Here is a 12175-nt window from a genome sequence, read left to right as displayed (position 1 = left end):
GTGTGTGTTTTGTGGTATTCATACAAATTGGGGTCTTAAATTTAACCATTTAGGAACTTCTGTTCTGGTTATTTACACATTTTGAAAAATAATACTGGTTCTCTCTTTCATCCTCTCTTGTGTGTTGTGAATGCTGCACATTATTCTAGTTATGGTGAGGAACATGACGTGTCAGCACTGGAAAGATATTATGCATCTATAATGTTAGTAAGTGATTTATTAAGCATTAATAACAGCCTATAAACCCTCCATAGATGGTTCCTTATCAAAAACTATGTCAACCAGGCAAGACAAGTATAAGAATAATCTAAACTTGGTATAAATTATTTCTCCAACATGTAGTCTGTTAAGACACAAGCTAACTTTTTCCCTTTAAAAATGCAATCACTTCAGTTGCTCAGTATCCAGTAAGCATGAACACATCAGATGACATGAGAGTGAGGCAGGCAGAAGCCCTGAGTTGTTGTTAGTTTAACAGTTTACTCAATAGTTTAAACAACTCTAAAATTCCTGTATTTTAAGTTATAGGTGACATTGTAATATCATAATATGATCATAATCATAATATGTCTATACGACAGAGTTGCACTTTATACAAAAACATATAAATGGTCACTGCTTGGGCTGGGCGATTTGACCAGAAATCATATCATGATAGACATTTTCACAACAGTCAAAATCAACAATTATCACAGTAAATGTCACATTATCATTTCTATTGAGTTCAATGCAAGTGGCAACTGCATCACATGTGAGCCGCCGTTTTTAGGCCTCCAGTTTGCATTTTGGTCAGCGCCATCTTGGTAACCATAAGTAAACATATTTGGAGGAACAGGTTGGAGCCTGACTGAGAGCGTGAGGACACTGCACGCCCCCCTATACCACCATGCTTCATCATTTGCTTTACTCTAAATGGAACCTTTATTTACTAACTTAACATCTAGCTGTATAGGAAAAGACTTGAAACCGATTGAAACCATAAACTCCTGAGAAAAATGTTTACTGACGTAATAAATCAAGTGAGAAGTAGAGTCAGTTTAGAGACTTCTATAGAAAACCCGGAGTCCATTGTAATTAACAAAGTTTGATTTTGCTCCTGAGTGAAGGCTGTGGATTTAAACTCTTTTTTATGGGCACAGAATGACAAACACAATCTGAGGTAGATTCATTATGTGTTATACCTCCTCACTGTGCCTGCACAGACATTATATCGATTTATATATTTGACTTTTGTTATATTGCTATTGATGAAAATAATATCGTCATTATTGATATTGTACAATACACTTTAACTACATTAATACTACTTGATTTAAACCATTTGCTGCATTTCTTGTGGTTAAAGTTGCAACACAGGCATCACTAACTCTTAGTCCTACTGTATATTCATTAAAGAGTGTTATTTCCTTAGAGCATTATTAATACACAAATGCACAAAGTATTTGTAGCGCTTGATGAAAATACCTGAAGACAATAACCATGCTGGATACGTTCTGTTCTCTCACATTTCGAGTGGCAGACGTTAAGCTCATTCAGAGTCAAATGAAAGTTTTTATCGTCCATCCTTACCCTTCTTCTTCGGTCTATTTAAAGTCCCATAAGTCTGCAGTGAGCATGGTGAAGGACTGCTGGAGGCCACGTGTTTGCCAGGGGTTTGCCAGAGTGTTTGCTTTGTGTTTTTATGAAGGGTTGGTGATGGACTGCAGGGCGGTGTGATCTGGTCTTCTGTTTCCTGGCTGTATAATGCGTGTAGAGGAAGTTGCTCGTAGGTGTGACTCTGCGTCGGGCTCGAGGCCTCGGAGCTGTGGTGAATGTAAGCTTGACTCAGAGCCAAGCTGAGGATCTCCGTCTTCTCCTTGTGGAAGCGCAGCTCTATGCCTCGACGCCGGGCAAGCACCAGCTCCCTCTGCGCCACCTGCAGCTCCTCCCCGAGCTGCCCCGCTGACCTCTGCTCCCGCTCGAGCCAATCCAGAGCCATGTTGCTGCGCATGTACTCATCCAGACCTCGCTGAGTGTAGTAGGAAATCACGCTCTGGGAGGGAGGAAAAGAAACATGCAACCGTCACACTGAAGTTTCATCAAGGTTTACTATAACCAGGAAGCTTAGCATAAGTTCAATCAGGAAGACTTTCTCTATGACCCATTCTGTTCTCCACTCTCTTGCTGTCAGCTGTCATTTCAATGATTTGACCCTCCTCCTCCCAAATCACCCCAATCATCTAATCACAAATCTCCATATCCTGTCCACTCATCTCGTCTTATTCAGATTCTCAACATTCTCTACATCCCATAAACCACCACCAGTGTCGAGACCCTGCATGTGTCCTACACTAAGCACGGCTCACCCGCTTAAAACCTCTCAAGAGGTCTAATCACCAAATGGAATCTCACTTATATCACTTCACTTCATCTCTTCTCTTCCTATTTTAACTGCAGTCTCTCCTGATTGAACTGAGATCTTTGATAAGGCCTGTACCTGTCGAGAACACTGTCTTTCCCGCAGTGCTTTCAGTGTCCCGTTCCAGTGCAACAGCTGGAACACTGTCATCATCTCCTGTGCGGGGAGCGAGTAAGACAGAGGGAGAGAGAGAGTGAGAAAGTGGGTGAGGAGACACACACAGACATATATAAAGAAAGTCTTGTGCAACTCCTCAGTTAATGATTTGAATAACAAACTCTAACACTCAGCTCGGTGCACGTATGTCTGACAAAGACAACCCATAATGTGTCTGTGAACTAAACTGTGGATGATTGGTTTGAAAAGATTTTGTAAATCGCTATGCACCAGGTAGGTTTCATCGTCATTTATAAAAACACTGTCTGGCTGAACAGCTGCCATGTGTACGAGCTGGTGACATAAGAGTTAAACAGAGAGTCTGAAATTGACCTAATGAGGCACAGATGGAAAACGTAACTAGTCTGGGGTTGAAGTCCACGCTGCACTGCCTGTTTACTCTGGTTCCAGCTCTGCATCTGCCTTGTGCCCTTGTTTATGAGTCTGTTTGATTACCACATATTTGCTACCAATTCTACATATTAGAAAGCACTGAAAGTCGCATACATCATGGATAATGCTGTGCTGCGCCTGCAGGCTTTTACATGCGTGTGACTACATTTCAGTGCCAGTGTATTAACAGTACATTTGTGCACATATGGAGGTGTGTATAGTACTTGGAAGCTCTCCATCTTTTTGAGTCGTGCTTTGGAAGCATAATTAACCCATTTCCCCCTAATAACAACCCTCGGTCTGCAGACATATGCTTATTTACACTAAGGTAGAAATATTAGGTGTTTCATTCCAAGACTCCCTGCCAGGGTCTTACTCAGACAAGAGTAGGAGTGCAATGATAACAATGTATGCTGGAATTACCACCCAGCAGTTATGGGTTTTGTTATGTTTGGCTTAATAATTCCAAATTATATAAAATGACAATGCTCTAATTTGGGATCCAAGTATATTCAAGATCCTAGAACTATAAATAAGCACTTCACAAAGCCTGAATCCTTTGAATTAAATCGATCTTTTACACAATTACCACATGGCCTCAGATGATTTATGAGCAAAGAAAAAAGGAAAAACAGAGTTGCTAAAGTTTAGTTTGAGGTTTTACCTGGAACTCCAGCATCGTCCTTCCTACGTAGGAGTGGAGGAGCGAACTGTAGGTTCCTATACTGGTGCTGGAATCACACGCATCTTCAGTAGAGACCTGTACAGAGAAAAGAGTCAACATTTATGACGAGACTCATTCTTCTGCCGTGTCGTCACAACACAGTGTAGTAGTGACTGTTAAACTCACAGCACTGTGTGTGGCCGCCTGCTGCAAACTCTGAGTGATGAACTGAGAGTTGATGCGTCGACACGGCAGCTCGTTCACGAGGGAGTTCATCAGGGCCACGCGAGCTGCGTCCCTCCGAGCTTCTGCCTGAGTGTCACACACCTGAGGACGAGGAGAGGATGAAGATGACCAGTCACGATGTCGAGAGGAGGAGGGAGGGAAACTGATGTGAAACTTTGTCACTTCAAACAGAAATTTCAGGCCTAAATGGGCACACACTCTTACATTATGATGATTTCACACTTCACTTCAGCTAATCATGGGATCAGAAGTGAGACCAATGAGATCAGGACATTAGAGGCATTCACAGGTAACCAATCACATGCCTGCTCTGAGCTGGGGAGCTGCTGTGTGGGTCACAATGAGCCCATTGAGTGTGTGTGTGTGTGTGTGTGTGTGTGTGTATTCCCACTGAAAGGCCTTCAAGTGTTGCAAGCACCCACTTCTGCATGTGGAAGCTGATGTGATACAATTTGACACAAATTCAAATGCTTATTTCTAGAAAAATTTAAACTTGTAAGAAAACTTGATTCTGGTGGCTGGCTTGGAATATAACTTTCAATAACTTATATTTAAATTGAAACAATATAATAATAATAAGTTATTTACATAGATTGGAATGAATTGGTGACTTAAATTACACTTTCCACTGATGTTACACTTTCTTCGGTCTCTGTAATTTTATCCTTAGAATAAACTCAGGACAGGAACATTACCTGCATCAACTATCATAAAACCTGTGACTTTAGCTCTATTTGTGGTCACTTACAACATGTTACAACAACAGCATTTTATGAAAAGCAAGTGTTCATGTCTGTTTTTTTAAGGCAGCACATGCATGTTACATTAACCAGCTGCAGGTGAAATGTTTCGAGAAAGCACTGATGATGACCAACACACCTTATAGTTCCCAAAGCAGCTTCCTCCAGGAAGGGTGACGTAGCAGATGTACGGGGGACCGGGGGACGGTGCAGATTCATACAACAACAAGCTTTCCGTCTGGACGGCTGTGTCCCCACTGGAACCTCCTGGGTCACCAAGGGAACCACTCAACTGACTCGTCTGCTTCTGCTCCCAGAAGTGATGGAGCATGGCCACCACGTTCACTGCACACATGGTGGACGTCAAAAAAGAAGAGTGACAGTGCTGAACAGGACAGAAAGGGAACTGATGGAGTGTAAAGGCAAGCATTTATCTCAAGGAGACACAATTCATCAGTCTTCATTTCCAGTCTGATGCATAAAATAGTCAAATAAATGATGGGTTATATTTAATGGTGATGTTTTTAGTAAAAGGTCAGAGAAAACTTTGGTAAAATAACGTGTAAATGTTAACCTGCAGTGAATATACAAGTCCGATTTATGTAAAGTTGCATTTATTGGGGCTCAGGAGGTAGAGCGGGTCGTCCACTAACCAGAAGGTTGGCAGTTTGATACCAGTCCCCCCCCTAAAGTGTCCTTGGGCAAATGCTGAACCCCAAATTACATTGTTCCTGGGTGAATGGGAAAAACTGTACAGTTAAGCGCTTTGAGTGGTCATCAAAACCAGAAATGTGGTATATATGAATACAGACAGTCTAAGTTATGTGTATTTAAGTAGAATCATGAACTGCAGGGAAACATCCCATAACTTGAACAAATCATCTGTTTTGACCCTTTGAGCTTTTTCTGGCCCTGAAATAGGTTTGAACATTTCCCAAGTACCAAACAATTCACTGCAGTGCAGGCATCACTAGACTGACACTTGTTGCAGGGATCATACTCACAGGAAATCTTGCTAAAATATTAGAAAACAATGAAATTCTTACTTTATGTATTATTTTACTGCGTCAGTATCAGGTCAGTGGTGAACACAGATGTAAGTTGTAACAGTCAGATATATAAAACTGAAAAATATGACTATTCTCTGACATTGAATGTGTTTCTGATACTCACGGTCATTGGGGCTGGTGTCAGTCTCACTCTGCGCCAGGTATGACATGATGCTCTCCTCCATTCTCAGTTTATTCATCCTCTTTCAGCGTTTAAACTTCCACAACCACCTGAAACTCCGTCAGTCCTCTCTCCTCAGCTGCCACGTGCTTCTCCAGAACCGTCCATCAGAACACTACAGACATCCTCAGAAATGAGCAACCATCGTCATCATGGCTCGGAATGGGAACATTTAAAGAAATAATCAAACATCCGAAAGCCCCACCACTCTCCCGTTCGCTACTGCTCTTCGTCCTCCTCCTCTCCTGTGTGAACATCTCACCAGGATCTCTTTTGAAGCAGACCACCTTTGTAACCCTCACTGCCAATTAGCTCAGAGGGCCCCTCACTCTTTCTACACATGCACACACACACAATCACACAGAGGTGCCGAGCAGGAATGCTGAGCCCCTCCCCTCCGGCCTTGCAGCTGGCTAATCCCTGAACAGAGCTGGAAAGTTGAAGACCTGCACAAAATTGCCAAGTTGAACCACAGACAACACAACGCCCCATCTTGAGGAACATGAAAATGATGAACTGCTGTTTAAGAATAACTAGCTGCTTCTTTCTAATGTCAGTATCCAGGACCATAAAGGAAGAACTCTGTCCAACATGTAGTGTCTAAGATGTGTGTGTGTGTGGGGGGTGGGATAGTTTTGACTTCACACACTAATTTGAGCCCACTGAGCCCAGAGTCTGAGCTCCATTCACCCTCTTCAATATGAATGGCCATTGTTCGGGTCTGAATTCAGCCGCTCTCTGAAAGCCTCTTACATAAATGAACCAAATGCTGAGGGAGAAGCGGTTTCTTCAGCTCCCAAGTTCTCTACTCTCGTCTTTCACATGTCTCACCCTCTGATAAAATGTCTCAGGGAGGGAGAGAGTGAACAAGTATATAACCTTTCCTTGGAACTTTTCATAGTAAACATACAGATGTGTTCTGGAACATGCATGTTCCTCACATGCCTGTCAATCTCTACTTTTTTGATTGGCAGCTGGGAGGACGGAGGTAGCAAACTATTCAAACTAGCATAATAGTTGGAGACCTGTGAACAATGTGATTTGCATAAAGAAAAGCGCTCCCATAATGCATTTGGTTGGTCAGTAGTATATGCAAACTGAGAATGAACTTGAGACTTCCATTCCAGGTTAGTCTTTACATTTCTGTCTGTTGTAGGAATATTGTATGTTATTTAGTCATGTGTGAGGCAAACATATTTTCCTGTTGAAACATTATTTTGGACAGAAAAACATCACCCGGCAGTAACATATAAATGGTTTAATTGTCAAATTGATTCATTATACCAACATTAGACTGTGTTTACAGCTTTATAATCCACAGCAGCTCAAACAGACAATTGTTTCTTCATCATTATACATTGAGGGGAGCCACCTAGTGAAATACAGGGAAATAGATTCACAATGTTTTCACTTCAGATCTAAATTGTAACTCCTCCCTCAGGTTTCCCAAAGTCTTGTTGGATTTTTCCAGGAACCATCATGGGTCTAAAACTCTTCAGACAGTGAAGGATGACCCATGTCACATGCATGTTGTCCAAACAAAAGGCATGTTGACATGAATGCCGTCTGCCCATCACTGCAGTCCCATTCATCCCCAGAAGTCGGCGCCATCCATACTAGACTTGATGTTGTTTTCGTTGTCCCTCCTAGATTCGGTAACCAAGTTGGCTTCTCCCTTCTGCAGACGTCTCCTCTGTGCCGCCTTCTGCTGTTTGGTGAGCTGCCTCCGCACCTTCTGACGGACCACGTCCTGCAGCACACACACAATAAAAAACACGGCAGGTTACCACAGACGAATGTCAGGACCGTGTCACTGTACAACAGACAGAAATCGATGTAGATCTGTTGCCTCTGCTACATTTCATTCTTTCACAAACTGAAACAGCATGTGAACACTCTTTAGAAACAGTGCAGGACGGATCAGTTTTAGCCCAAAACGGTGTTCTAGTATTGCTGTAGTTTGTGGTCAAATGTCCAAATATGTGATCAAATCAGTATTTGTAATGGTACCGTAATAATGTCGCCTGCTCTCACGTTGACTCCTCCTCTATAATACAAGTGCAGACAGCTCTGTGTGTGTGTTGAACTTACTGGTGGTATGGTAGAGCAGCTCCCTATGCTGCCCATTGTGCCCTCACTGTCCGTCCTCTTCCTCCTGTGTTCTGCCAAGTGCAGGAGACTGTCCGAGTCTCTGCAGGAGTAAACACACCGAAAATTAAAGATTACACGTGGAGCACTTAAACCTAAAATCATCCTCTTATCATGTGTACTGTATATTGTCGTTTGTATTGTGTTGACTTTTCATTACCTGAAGGGTTTGAACTCTTTGTTGGCGGTGGAAAGTTCTGAACACTCATCCTCTGCTTCCTTCAACTCTTCCTCTACGCCTTCCTCTGGTTTTTCATCCCTTGTGGCAGCAGGTGCTGTTTCAGTCTCTTTCTGTTCTTCCCTCTTTTCACTCACTTCCTCCTCCTCCTCATCTTGTCTGTCTACATGTGAATCGCTGACTTTCAGACCTTCTAGTTCCAGCATTGCATGTTTGTATTCCTCCATGTCCACATTCTCCTCTTCTCTTTTTACTTCCTCATCTGTTGCCTCTTCATCTTTGTTGTCCTCCTCCTCTTCATCATCATCATCATCTTCCTCCTCCTCTTCCTCAGGTCCTGCTGGGTGTAGAAATTCGCTGTCTCTCAGCAGATCTTTGGTGAAGCCGCTAGCTGAGACTTCAACATCTAGAGAACATGACCGCCTGTGATTGGGCGACAACAGAAGATCACTAAAGAGTTGTTTCACTTCAAACCTTTTCGGTATCATCGGCAATTTATAAACTGTGTTGGTGAGAGCAGTAGAAATCTAAATGATAAAAAAACATTGGTAGTTTAACTTGGTAAAACAATGTAGACAACGGGAGAGAGATTTCTATGTTCCCACTAAATAAAGATATTGTATATATCCAGCACAGGCCCTTTTCTGTGTGTCTTCTCTGCTCTCGCTCCTCATGTTACTGTCCCATCAATAGAAAATAAAACACAAAGAAGGACTTACGTGATGTCTTTGAAGGTTGGAAAGAGCTCACTCTCATAATTGTATCGTTTTGCGAAGTAATCTCTGATACATTTCACGTCTCGGTCAAAATACCTGAAAACAAAAAGTTGAGAAAAGAACATTTACATCTTTTTTTATTATCAATTTTAACTGTTGATTTTCCACTTTATGGCAGCAACACCAACCATTCAGCATTTAGATGTGACGTGGACACCATCTGAGGGAAGTCGATCAGTGTTATGTGGTCCTGGTCATCCAACATGAGGTTGAACTCATTAAAGTCGCCGTGAATCAGGCCGTGATTGCCCAGTTTGACTATGAGCTCCATGAACTCACTGTACAGGGCTGATGGATCCTGGAGCTTAGGTACCTGACACCTGGAAGAGAGAAACAATACAAACACATTATAGAAAGGAACAGAGAGTAGAGAGAGTGAACTATATAATATTCTAAAGCAAGAAAGAAGCAAGACTTGTTTACATACAGTGGATATCCATTGATGAGCTCCATCACTACAGCGTGTCTGTTGTAGTCCACAGGTTTGGGAACGGGAAAACCTTGATCGTACAATACCTGAAAGATTGGGAGACAACTCAAAAGATGCACCATACAAAACTGTAAAGTCTCCTGCTGTACATGTTATACAGTAACTGGTGGTGTTTTATTTCTACTTTGTCTGATTTGTTTACCTTCATGTAGGCATACTCCTTCATGGCAGAGAGGCGAGAGAGGTAAAGCCAGGACATGTTCTTCCTGTGTTGGTGGTAATCTCTCTTGTTCTTTAGGTTCCTGAAGGACGTGCGACCCAGCCTGTGAAGCTTCAGTGCGTACTGCTCCCCGCTTGGACTCGCCACAATATAAATGTCTGCAGGAAGTAAACAAAAAGAAAAGTTTAGCATGAACATGAGCAAATGAGAGATTGGCCTTGGCATGGAATCATTAACACTGATGTCTTGTTCGATTTGATTTATTTATGTTCACTTCTGTTCAGCTGCCTTTTCAGCACTCATTCATGGTTATCAGTAAGAAAAAGACACATTCTCACAACTTGTGTTACGAATAATTCAATATTACTATTATATTATAGTGTGTTTTCTGAAATTGTCTTTATTTGAGGGACCAGACCAGATAGATGTTTAACAGAGACTGAGATCGTTTTCTTACCTGACTCTTTACCCACTCCCATCTGGTTGCCAACTGAAAGGAGCACTTCTCTGGCGCAGAAAGTCTTCAAGGCAAGGTAGTCATATCCTCCGTAGTTCAACCTGTAGCCCTGCACAGCTGAAATCAACATGTACACACCATGTTAGAAAAAGAACCTCCATGTACGGTTTATCTGTCTGTACTTGTGAGATAAAGTCAGCATTGCTGTGTGTCGTCTTACATTTTGAGCGTTCGTAGACTATGAGCTTGTGCTTGACGAGTTCTCGGAGAATCTTGTTGCAGCCGCCGTGTTTGAGGCTCGCGATGGACGACAAGAGACTCACTGGAACTATCTCGTGGTTCTTCATCCCCATCTCCACCTGTGTGGGGAAATTATCAGGACAAAACATTTAACATTATTCTGAAACAACACTTACAGGTACATATGTATGATTAAACAGTCGTCGTTGCTGTAATCATTCCAGTCTATTTATACTGGCCCTCCTGAAGTCATTTCTTCCTAACGCGATTCCATTGTAAGTGATGGGAGACTAAATCCTCAGCACTCTTTCTATGCAAGAATGCAGTTTAGGGAATGATACTATGCTGTAATTTCAGAAGATATCTACTTGATTCGTCGAACAGAGACAACCGAAGCTTCACATTATCTTCAGGTTAAATGGATTAAACATTTATGCACAGACACTGGTTGGTTTAGGTTATCAGTGCTGTAGTTACCAATTTTTAACTATCGATTAAATTGTCAGTTATGTTCTTTACTAACCAGTTTTTGTTTGGGCCTTAAGATTCAAGACATCGATTCAAAAATACACATCTGAATTGCCTACAGCCTTCCATAGTTTGGTCTGAGTAAAAATGTTTTCATAAAATAACTCAATCTATCAATTATCAGTAGTTATAGAATCATTTTCTATTGATTGACATAATGATTACTAGATCAGCTCTACTGAGAATTTTGTCTAACATCACCAACACTGATATATATTGAAACAGGGATTTATTCTAGGCTAATGTGGACAGATGTAATACACACAGCAAATACATTACTTCATAAAGGAGCATGTTTAATATTGCATGAAGAGAAATCTGAAATATTATTTAAAAATTCGTATTGATCTCTGGTTGTCATTCAACTGCTTGTACCTGACATCATGTCTCCATAAGGAATATGATGCAGTGTTACCCAGAGGCTGCTGATGGCACCATAACCACATTCTACATGTAAGCACGCGTTTATACAGCATATCATTTACATATGGGGATTTACAATGTGTTAATTAACAGCAAAGTAATAAATCTGACTGTATTTAACCATCTGCAGCGGTGACAGGTGATCAGAGTGTGTTGTTACAGCTGAGTGAGGTGTTAGTGTGTGGTAGTGTTGATGTCAGGCTACAGGACAGAGCTAGCCTAGCACATGCTACCTCTCTCCGCTCCTGAGCTCAGGGACTTACCGCTGTGAGGACCCGGAAGTCATCTCTGGACAGATATCTCAACACCACCACGTTCAGCTTCCCCATGTTTCACACACAGTTACCGTGTAATAACGGATGATGCTAATGTGGCTGTTAGCTAGCTTGTGGCACAGTAAACACACGTGCAGGGCGGAAGTTCCACGAGAGGAGCACACGTTACTTCGGGCTGGCGCGCTGACGTCATCGGGACGTACGGAAACACGTGATACACGGTGGTACCACGTGGAAAACGACACAAAATACACAATTATAGAGTGAGTGTGTGACATGTGTAATTTATGGAAGCCCATTTCCGCCACTGGCATGAACAAATAAAAAATCCTATAAGTCATTATAATGACAGACTTTCTCAAAATAATGACTTAGTATCTCATTATTATGATTTAGCATCTCATAATTATGACTAGTATCTCATACATTTATCAAAATATACGAATGTTATTCATTAGACATGTATTTTAAGAGTCACCTGACCCTCTACTTTGGATTCTGTACTCTCTCGTTTATTCCGTGATTTTTAAAGGGGCCAAAATAAAGTTGATTCCACAATTATTTTATGTACAATTGAAATTAAATTTAGGTACCAACACAGAATATTATATTCATCCTACATTATATACTTCAACATATTATTGCCCCGCAATGATTTAAATAATCAATTACT

At 41.6% G+C, this 12175-nt stretch overlaps 2 protein-coding genes across 2 annotated transcripts; both read right to left on the bottom strand.

Annotated features, from left to right (window-relative positions):
- Positions 1 to 269: 269 nt before the first annotated feature.
- LOC118114939 (protein limb expression 1) lies at positions 270 to 6111 on the bottom strand. The gene is made up of 6 exons (XM_047341289.1): positions 5771 to 6111; positions 4737 to 4942; positions 3798 to 3938; positions 3612 to 3707; positions 2477 to 2554; positions 270 to 2032 (listed from the first exon to the last, which is right to left on the bottom strand). The coding sequence occupies exons 1-6, from the start codon at positions 5844 to 5846 to the stop codon at positions 1553 to 1555; spliced, it is 1077 nt and encodes a 358-aa protein (XP_047197245.1). The 5' UTR covers positions 5847 to 6111; the 3' UTR covers positions 270 to 1552.
- Positions 6112 to 7070: 959 nt separating this feature from the next.
- On the bottom strand, positions 7071 to 11695 carry riok2 (RIO kinase 2 (yeast)). The gene is made up of 10 exons (XM_035166776.2): positions 11491 to 11695; positions 10257 to 10395; positions 10037 to 10153; positions 9562 to 9737; positions 9357 to 9445; positions 9058 to 9249; positions 8873 to 8965; positions 8136 to 8576; positions 7919 to 8018; positions 7071 to 7577 (listed from the first exon to the last, which is right to left on the bottom strand). Exons 1-10 carry the CDS (start codon positions 11554 to 11556, stop codon positions 7416 to 7418), a joined length of 1575 nt encoding a protein of 524 aa, XP_035022667.1. The 5' UTR covers positions 11557 to 11695; the 3' UTR covers positions 7071 to 7415.
- Between the last annotated feature and the right edge of the window lie 480 nt (positions 11696 to 12175).

Source organism: Hippoglossus stenolepis, chromosome 9 (genome assembly GCF_022539355.2).
Source record: "Hippoglossus stenolepis isolate QCI-W04-F060 chromosome 9, HSTE1.2, whole genome shotgun sequence".
In the NCBI taxonomy this organism is placed as follows: Eukaryota; Metazoa; Chordata; class Actinopteri; order Pleuronectiformes; family Pleuronectidae; genus Hippoglossus; species Hippoglossus stenolepis.
The sequence above is the reverse complement of the archived record's forward strand: the minus strand, read 5'-3'. Positions and strand labels throughout refer to the sequence as shown.

Coding starts and splice junctions, on each gene's coding strand:
- riok2 (XM_035166776.2), bottom strand. CDS start 11,556: ATGGGGAAGCTGAACGTGGTGGTGTTGAGATATCTGTCCAGAGATGAC. Junction 8,577..8,872: donor CCAACCTTCAAAGACATCAC/GTAAGTCCTTCT, acceptor GCCCAATCACAG/GCGGTCATGTTCTCTAGATG. Junction 7,578..7,918: donor GCTGCTCTACCATACCACCA/GTAAGTTCAACA, acceptor TGTGTGCTGCAG/GACGTGGTCCGTCAGAAGGT.
- LOC118114939 (XM_047341289.1), bottom strand. CDS start 5,846: ATGAATAAACTGAGAATGGAGGAGAGCATCATGTCATACCTGGCGCAG. Junction 3,939..4,736: donor GCTGCTTTGGGAACTATAAG/GTGTGTTGGTCA, acceptor CCTCGTCCTCAG/GTGTGTGACACTCAGGCAGA. Junction 2,033..2,476: donor AAAGACAGTGTTCTCGACAG/GTACAGGCCTTA, acceptor CCTCCCTCCCAG/AGCGTGATTTCCTACTACAC.